Source organism: Propithecus coquereli, unplaced genomic scaffold (genome assembly GCF_000956105.1).
Source record: "Propithecus coquereli isolate 6110/MARCELLA unplaced genomic scaffold, Pcoq_1.0 Scaffold83, whole genome shotgun sequence".
NCBI classification, from domain to species: Eukaryota; Metazoa; Chordata; class Mammalia; order Primates; family Indriidae; genus Propithecus; species Propithecus coquereli.
Window position 1 is genome coordinate 5,214,726 of NW_012154507.1, and position 9,964 is coordinate 5,224,689.

General features: G+C 37.1%; 1 protein-coding gene across 1 annotated transcript in view; it reads left to right on the forward strand.

Moving 5' to 3' along the window:
• Positions 1-4,317, forward strand: part of FERMT2 (fermitin family member 2) — a 78,258-nt gene extending 73,941 nt beyond the window's left edge. Inside the window, exons 13-15 of the mRNA XM_012663821.1 lie at positions 1,223-1,347; positions 1,675-1,816; positions 3,058-4,317. Of these exons, the coding sequence (XP_012519275.1) occupies positions 1,223-1,347; positions 1,675-1,816; positions 3,058-3,231 (441 nt within the window). The 3' untranslated portion in view covers positions 3,232-4,317. The remainder of the gene's footprint in view (positions 1-1,222; positions 1,348-1,674; positions 1,817-3,057) is intronic.
• Positions 4,318-9,964: the final 5,647 nt, after the last annotated feature.

The window sequence follows — 9,964 nt, forward strand, 5'->3', positions numbered from 1 at the left end:
GAAATAGGGTATCATTGTGTTGTCCAGGCTGGTCTTGGCCTCCCAAAGTGCTGGGATTATAGGCATGAGCTACCATGCCTGGCCATGGATTTTTAAATTTTAAAGAAAATGTTAATCCAAATTGAAATGTCTAATGCGTTTATAGCCACAATTTCTAGTATAGTGTATGGCATCTCTCTATTTTTCCTTCCAGGAAAAAGGATGCAAAAAACAGATGGTAATTGAGGGGTTTGCTTTACTTGTGTAAAAAAAAAAAAAAGGAACAGTTTGGGCACTGCACTTATTTATGCCTTCAATTTCTTATTTCTGAAAAGCAGTGCATGGATATTATCTGACTAAATCTGAGAAAACTCTAAAGGCTTTTTGAATATTAATTTTTATTTTGCTACTAAAATAATTAGCTTTACCCTAACCAGTAAGAACTGGTATATGAGGGGGAAAGAAGGTATTAGCTCTTACAGTTTTCTCCCTACAAATTTCTGCCCTTAATTTTTTAGTAACATTTAACATTCTAAAATAATGTGGAATGTTTCTCAGTATTCTAAATGGAAAATAATTACTGCTTCCTCATTTTCATTCTCGCATTTACTTTGCTTGGTTTCCACCTGAAGTAATATTTTGCATGGTTTTTGGCTGGAATTTTGGTTTTCAGGTTACCGCAACTTTTTCTTTGCTTCATTGCCATTTTTTCTGATTGCCTCTTTTTTTTTCTTTCTGCTTCCTTTTTCTTTCTTCGCATTGCCATCTACAGCCAGGCTATATAAGAGATTTGGTAAGTTCTCTATATTTACCAAAACAAAAAACGTTAATTAAAAATGTAAAATCCATAGTCACAATCTTCCCTCATGGATTTCATCCCTGGTGAACAGTTATCCCAAAGTGAGCATAATTTAAATAAATAACTTTTCTAATAATTCTTTTAGAAATTTTTATATATTGGTGCTAAATTTAATTAAGGCTCATCATTTATATGTGCATTAGAATATGCCTCAAGTATGGCAATTATGTACTCCTATTAGTACTTTTTGTTTCTTGATCTATGGAAAATTATTTTGAAAGTCATTATTATTAAAATCCCCCAGTGTAGCTTCAGATATTTTCTAATTTCAACTCTTGCAGTATATGATTTTGGGGGAATTCAATCTTTTGAAATCTTTTTTGTCTTGATTCTACCATGAAAGAATAGTGTCTAATGGTAAAGGTGATGTTTAATTGTGTTTAGATAACAGCAAGAATCTTGGAGGCCCATCAGAACGTAGCTCAGATGAGTTTAATTGAAGCCAAAATGAGATTTATTCAAGCTTGGCAGTCATTACCTGAATTTGGCATCACACACTTCATTGCAAGGTCAGTGGTTCTACTAAGCATCTATGGGTAAACCTTAATCTGTGCATTTTTGCTTAATCTATTAATACTTCATGTAATTAGAAGTTAAACATTTAAAGCATACATACATAGACCCCTTAACCTGTTTTACAGTAAAATTTAAATAACGTTAGATTTTCTAAACTTTTTCACATTAAAAATCCAAAATAATTGCATTTCTGTTTTTACTCATAAGAGAATAGCATTTTTTTCTTTTTTAGGGTCAGAGAGCACTTATCTTGAAGAAAACCAGGCCAGCATGATGTTTCTTTCCCCCAACATGTTTTTAAGTATTCTTTAATGTTGTAGGTTCCAAGGGGGCAAAAAAGAAGAACTTATTGGAATTGCATACAACAGACTAATTAGGATGGATGCCAGCACAGGAGATGCGATTAAAACATGGCGTTTCAGCAACATGAAACAGTGGAATGTAAACTGGGAAATCAAAATGGTAAGCTAGCAACAATGCTATACTGGAAAGTAGTCTTTCTGATAAAAATCAGTAAATTAAGAATAAAAGGCCTTATAAATTCTGAAGATGATTTGTACTATTACCTCTTAAAATACAAACTATGGTTGGTTATTCATTTCTCACTTAAATTTGCCTGTTTCATAACTAACCCAGTTATTAAAATTCTAAGGACATAATAATTTGCTTAGAATATTGCCTGATCTTTTTAAAAGTTGTCTTTCTGTAATAGATACATCCCCTCCTAATAGCTATTATTAATATTTGGTGAATGCCTGCGCTGTGCCAGGAATGATACTAGATGTTTATATTTGTGCCTTATTTGTAAACATCATCATAGCCTTCTATGGTAAATGGATTACCAGTACTTTTACAAATGAGGACACTAAACCTTAGAAACCTAGGTGGGAGGATCACTCGAGGCCAGGAGTTCAAGACCAGCCTGGGCAACATAGCAAGACTCCATCTCTACAGAAAAATTTAAAAAGTAGCTGGGCATGGTGGCATGCTCCTGTAGTCCCCAGCTACTTGAGAGACTAAGGCAGGAGGATTGCTTGAGCCCAGCAGTTTGAGGCTGCAGTGAGCTATGATCATGCCACTGCACTCCAGCCTGGGCAACAGAGCAAGACCCCATCTCCTAAGAGGCCTAAGGGCCATCATTGTCCATGACCACGCACCCCAGTAACAGAATCAGGATTCACACTAAAACCTGGCACATTTATCACTATATATTATGCTGCCCCTAGTCTTGGAGTACATGAATATCAATTAAAATAAATAGAACCTTTTACTAACAAGTCATTTGTTTTAGGATCATAGTGGATTTGTATTAATTCCTATTTCTGAAATATTCAAACATGATACCTAAAGGTTAAATATCTAAAGCAAATATTAAATAAAACACAGGAAGTAGGTTTTCCTCCAGGACTTGAAGAGAGACGTTCTCATTAATTGAATCACCAGAGACCATTTGGGAACTTAATGACCTTAAACCCTTGCATTCAGTCTTCCTTTTCATAACATAAAACTACTAGCCCTCCTCCCACCCCCTTTTAAACTGTTACTGTTCCTTTGGACTTAAAGGTATTAGTTTAGGATTTAAAAAGAGTAACTATTTGAGGATCAAAAAGTATTTTGTGATAGGACACACCTTAAGCAGCATAGGAACTTTTCTTGGACCCAACCACCTCGAGTTTTCTGATAGTTCTTTGTCTTTGTTCCAGGTTACCGTAGAGTTTGCAGATGAAGTACGATTGTCCTTCATTTGTACTGAAGTAGATTGCAAAGTGGTTCATGAATTCATCGGTGGCTACATATTTCTCTCAACACGTGCAAAAGACCAAAATGAGAGTTTAGATGAAGAGATGTTCTACAAACTTACCAGTGGTTGGGTGTGAATAGAAATTTTGTGTAATGAAACTCCACGGCCATAACAATATTTAACTTTAAAAGCTGTCTGTTACATGCTGCTTAATAAAGTAAGCTTGAAATTTATTTTATCATGAAAACTTTTTTGCCTTATCAAACAGTTAACATGTGCACTAAACAAGCACGACTATTAATCTGCTATCATGATACAATAAATGGTATGTTCAATTTGGCACATATCCCTTAGGGCCATGGATCGAAAACTGAGATAGTGGGCAAATCAGGAGCAAACCCTCACTGATTTAAGCTAGCCAAACTGTAAGAAACAAGCCATCTACTTTAAAGCTACCCAGGGCTTAACCTATATGAAGTCTATTTATCATGTCTAATGCATGTGTTTTAATGTATGCTTAATTTGACGTCATGTTTTAGAATGTCCTACTTTTGGTAGCCATTTGATTTCCTCCCCCAACAAATCAGGCCTGCAAAAGATGTCTATTTAATAGTGTCATTGTTTGACCTTGAAGGAAAATGCTATTAGTCCGTTATGCTTGGTTTATTTTTGTTCTTGAATAAGCATGTATGTATATTGTCTTGTGTTTTTATTTTTACACCATATTGTATTACAACACTTTTAGTATTCACCAGCATATTCACTGTTTGCCTAAAATATGCAAATTTTGCATTACAATATGAAGTAAAGGTCTATGAAGTATTCATTTTGTGTAACTAATGTACAAACACAAATTTTATAAAATTGTACAGTTTTTTTAAAACTACTCACAACTAGCAAATGGCTTAAATGTAGCATCTTGCATTAATTAAATGCTTTTAAAAGATATAATTAATATGCAATTTTAATATCTGCTAAATTAAGAATGACTTAATTATGGTCATGATTTGCCACAATGTCCTTAACTCTAATGCCTTGACTGGCCTTGTTCTAGTCCATTGCGCTGTTACAATCTGCGTCGGTGCTAGTCAGAAAATTCCTAGCTCACATAGCCCAAGAGGGTGCCAGGGAGGGGTGGATTACCAGTATTGTCCAATAACTCATGGTTTAAAGACTGTATAAATGCATTTTATTTTAAATAAAAGCAAAACTTTTATTTAATGTTTCTTTTTGTACTCTTTGTTTCTAATTTTTATACAGTGCTAATTTTGTAGAAATGAACTTTTGCCTTTGGAGACACTTTGCCTGCAGGTGTTGAGAACTGACTAGTACTACAAAGTTACCAGATAGACGAAAGACTCTGAGAAAATATGTCTAAGTTGAGAACCCCTCATTCTTCTTAATACTTAAAAATGGATGTGTAATATCTAAACATTAGAAATGTAGTTATAAACAGAAGTTGACTGGGGAAGAATTTGTTTTAAACAGCAAAATTATCTTGGTTTTAAAAAAAAACCACACATTTATGAATTTACTGCCAGTTACTGCTATCATCAGACTCAAATTTTCAGTCCTTTACCCCTTGCATTTATTTAATCAGGCCAATTCCTGTTGCTTTTTCCCTCACACAGCTTTGCCTCTTTCTCTTGTCATTGCTGCCCCCATCACCCAAATTCAGTTCTTTGCCCTGTGCCTGCTCTGGTGTGGAACTCTCTTAAAGGCAGGGCTCTGATTACATTCTCCATGGCTTTTCTTTGTACTGTAAATTGCTCCAAAACTTAAGAATTCCTTCCCATTAAAGTTTTTTTTTAAATAACATACTCCCTTCCCTCATCTTAAGTACAGGCTACCAACTTGCATAGTCACTTGCTAAAAAGCTCCAAAACATACTTGAGACCACGGCATACTCCTGTCCTTTCTAGTTCCAGTGCCAGCACCCTAGTGAAAACAGCCTCTGTACTGATTTCGCTGCCTTTGATTTGCCCCCACCCTCAGTGATTTTGAGATTAATCCAGCCTCAGCACAGCACCGGCAGCATTTCACTCTAATTGCTCCTTGTTGTCTACAGGAATAAAAGCCAAAGTCAAGTGCTGAGAGGCCTTTTGTGGCCTCCCAACAGTCGTCTCCTTCCAAACTGGGCAGCTCACATTCTCCGGACACTTTGAACTCACACGTCTCCGTATCATCCCCCAAGCCTGGGATGTCTTCTGTCTGTCCAAACCTCAGCTGTTTAGCATTTTAGAAATTTTAGAAAGAGCTCAAGTGCTCTTTCTTCCATAAGCTCTTTCAAGTTTCCTTAAAGCCAAAAATGTTCTCTTCCTCCTATGAACTGCCATTGAATTTGTTCCTTTTGTGGAACTTAAGAGCAATCATCCTTATTATAATTGAGTATATCCTATTGCCCCTAATAAATTACTGCAACCTTGAGGACTAGATCTGAGTATCATGATTCCTACCTAGGGGTCAGTTAACACATTTGTTTATTGTATATAATATTGCTTATTTTAGAAATCAAGGAATTATTAGAACTTTGAATTTTTATAGCTTCAACATAGTTTAATACAGAGGAAACTTTTTTTGCACACCAACTATGCATTAGGAACTATGTTAAATGCTATTATAGTTTCTCTTAAGGATTCATACAATCCAGCCCCCTCATTTTATAGATGAGGCTCAGAGACCAAGGGACTTGTTTAAAGTCACACAGCTATAATTAGTGCCAAAGGAGAGCTAGAAGTGGAATCCAGGTTTGTATCTCCCTACCCAATAGTGTTAAACCCTTCATGAATCCTGAGGAACCTTATTAGTATGGTGGCCTTTCTACAAAGACAAGACTGGCTGGGGCATCCAGAGACCTAGATTCAGGTTTCTGCCCTGTGTGACTCAAGGTCATATGGACATGAAGGTGCTGCTAACACGACAAGCTTCCTTCCAACTTTTTCTCTTAAATCAGCAGATTAGAGACCTGCTGGAAGCCCCTGATGTAGTTAATCAGTAATCTTAATTCTGCACAAATTCTTTATACAACCTTGAACTTCAAAAGTATGGAGCTAGGGATGTGAACTTTGTAAAAGCTACTTGCAGTTCTTGACCCTCTGCTCTTAACACGGGCCAAAAGGCAGAGATGTGGCAGAGTGCACTTTTTTCATTCTGTATACTGTAGTTTTGCTTTTTTAATGTTAAAAGTCTTAAGGTGCTTTAATTAATTGTCAGTTAGTGATTAGTGAGATCAAGCCATCCTGGTTCCCTGACCCATAATTTGTCTAGGAAAAAAAAAAAACAGGGTTAAATAAAATATTTGAAGTCCTCAACACTAGCTACATTGAATTTAGTAATTTTTCAGTAAAATGTTAAGGTTTTTTTTTTTTTTCACTCAAAACTTTTTCTTACCCTCTACATCCTATGCCTTTCATAGCGATTTATACTCCCTGTAAGTTTGACAAGGGATGCAGCGGTTTTTAGACTAATCACTTAAAACATGGTAACATCTACTCACCACTTTGATAACTCAGAAGGTATAAGCACAGGGCTTTCTGAAATCCATCCCTTTGTGACATACTATTTTCAACAAATGTGAACATGAAAGAGCCAGTCTTTCAAGATGGATCCTGAGTGGCTACCTGGGCCAAAATGTAAAATACTGCCAAATGGCCATTTGCTGAGTTGGGGGTTACACACATTTATTGAGCGTGCCTAAAACCAGTACCTTTTATCTTTTGGCTTGGAAACCAACCAGTCAGAGCTCACCTGCCCTGGCGAATCAGGGCTTAGCTGTATCAACCAACCAGGGTTCAGCTGCAGTGACCAATCAGAACCAAGCAAGTTTCAACCTTCCTTTCCATAAACACCTGATTGGGAACCTGCACGAGAACTTTTGCTATAAAACTCCAGCCATCCCTTTGGTGTCTAGGATATGCACCGTCCTTTTACACCGGAGGCTGAGTTTTCACAGATTTGCAAACTGTCACCGAAATACAGTCTCTTTCCTCCAAATTCCTTTTCACGGAACTTTTGTTCACACTATCATCACTGATACTGAATGCCTAACCATGCACAGATGCCATCTATGCTCTGCTTTATTCTAAAAATGTAGATGCTGATTCAAAAAAAAAAAAAAATCTTGACACCCCCCGCTCCCAAACGTTTTTGTAGCTATTATCGCCATCCTCTCTTTTTGTAGCCATATAATTGCTCCAGAAAGGCAAGGTTGGGTTGACTGACCATACGGGTGCAGACCTAGTGGACATGGTACAATAAGAAGTTGAGCCAACTCTTATTCTACTGATAGAGTTCCAGTCATCGCTACAAAGTTATATCCAGGAAGAAGTTGTTTACTGGAGAGCTCTGCACTTTTCAACAAATTAACTGCAACTTTATCTGTTTGAACCGCTTAGGTCTGGCAGCTCAAGAATGGGGGAGGCGGTAGAGACCACTGACAGGAAATGGGAAATTTGCCATCTGGGGAAGGGGAATGAAATTCTCAGAGGGGATTGCAGAGCCACCCAAAACAGGAAACAGAGTAGCCAAAAACCTTATCTGCTGACCTTATTTCCCACTGCTGATTCGCTCTTGTTTGCTCTGCTTTATTTAATAAACAATACAAAGTTTCCCAGGCTGAATGTATACATTAAAAGTCCCTATTCCCTTAGTAAACAGCTGCCCACACACACACACACACACACACACTCCCAGTTGAGTTTCCCTTCTGATATTTGTGCATGGGCCTGTGTATTACTAAAAATTACAAGCACTTAAAATAATTTGAGACCATTATTTCATGAGATCTAATTATAGTCTCATGTGGCTTCATTGGCCAGGCATTATCTGTATTACTGCTCAGGGAAGTGGTCCAAGTTCAATGTTAATTAAATTTGTGATTAAAAACAGCACAACCAACCAAACAGGTTTAAATTCATATCTGTATTAATATGGTTTGTAGATACTGCATGATAAAGAGAACACTTTTTATATGCATAAAATTCTCATCTCAAATGTAAATTTTGTGAGCTTTATTTGTATGACCAAGTAAAAGTCAAGTGAATACATTTACTATCAGGTTTACTGATCAGAATATCTAAACAACCTTGTTTCTATCTTCCTGCATAATGGCAAATTCAATTAGCTCTTAGAACAAACATTTGGAAAACAGGAGAGCAAAGGGCCAGGAACAGCCAAAACCCTCCTAAAAAACAACAGGTGAGGGGAATAGCCCTACCAGATAGCAAATAGTATTTAAAAAAAGAAAAAGAAAAAAACGATCTCAAAAGTGTAATGTTGGCACAGAGAAAAATAAAATAACCAAAGAGTCCAAACAGGGACTCCAGAAGCACACTTGCTCATGTGCAGACACTTGGTTTCTGAGAGGCCGCATATTGCAAATCGGCTCAAAAGGGAAGCAGGGTTTCCCGACGAATGGTGCTGCTGTTTATCTTTATGAAACAGGAGAATTTGGACCACTACTTCATATGTTATATGTATGCAGCCGTCCAAATCAATTCCAAATGGGTTAATTCTTTTTTTTTTTTTTGAGACATAGAGTCTCACTCTGTTGCCCTGGGTAGAGTGCTGTGGCATCAGCCTAGCTCACAGCAACCTCAAACTCCTGGGCTCAAGCGATCCTTCTGCCTCAGCCTCCCGAGTAGCTGGAACTACAGGCATGCAGCACCATACCTGGCTAATTTTTTCTATATATTTTTAGTTGTCCAGCTAATTTCTTTCTATTTTTAGTGGAGACGGGGTCTTGCTCTTGCTCAGGCTGGTCTTGAACTTCTGAGCTCAAACAATCCTCCTGCCTCAGCCTCCCACAGTGCTAGGATTACAGGCGTGAGCCACCACACCCGGCCGTCATTTTTTTATTTCAGAATATTATAGGGGTACAAACGTTTTGGTTACATAAATTGCTTCTGGCAAGGTTATAAGTGTGCCCGACCCCCAGACAGTGTTCATTGTGCTCATTAGGTGTGAATTTACCCATCCCCTCCTTCCACCTCCTACCTGCTTGATTTCCTATGAATATTATTTCTATATGAGCACATTAGTGTTGATTGATTAGTTCCAATTTAATTGTGAGTACATATGGTGTTTGTTTTTCCATTTTTGTGATACTTTGGTTAGAAGAATGGCCTCCAGTTCCATCCAGGTTAATATGAGAGGTAGTTAACCATTTTTTTATGGCTGAGCGGTACTCCATAGTATACATATACACCACATTTTATTAATCCACTCACGTATGGCACTTGGGTTGTTTCTAGCTCTTTACAATTGTGAATTGTGCTTCTATAAACATTCAAGTACAGGAGTATTTTTTTATAGAACGCCTTTTTTTCCTTTGGGTAAATACCCAGTACAGGGATTACTGGATCAAATGGTAGTTCTACTAGTAGTTCTTTGAGGTATCTCCATGTTACTTTCCGTAGAGGTTGTGCTAGTTTGCAGTTCCACTAGCAGTGTATGAGTGTTCCTATCTCTCTGCATCCACGCCAACATTTGTTGCTTTGGGACTGTTTGATAAAAACCATTCTCACTGGAGTTAAATGATATCTCACTGTGGTTTTGATTTGTATTTCCCTAATGATTAGAAATGTTGAGCATTTTTTCATATGTTTGTTGTCCATTAGAATGTCTTCTTAGCAAAAGTTCCTGTTCATGTCTTTTGCCCACTTTTTAATGGGGTTGTTTGATTTCTTCTTGCTGATTTGCTTGAGTTTTCATAGATTCTAGTTATCAGCCCTTTATTAGATGTATAGAATGCAAATATTTTCTCCCACTCTGTAGGTTGTCTATTTGCTCTAATGATTGTTTCCTTGGCTGTGCAGAAGCTTTTTAATTTGATCAGGTCCCATTTATTTATTTTTGTTGTTGCTGTGATT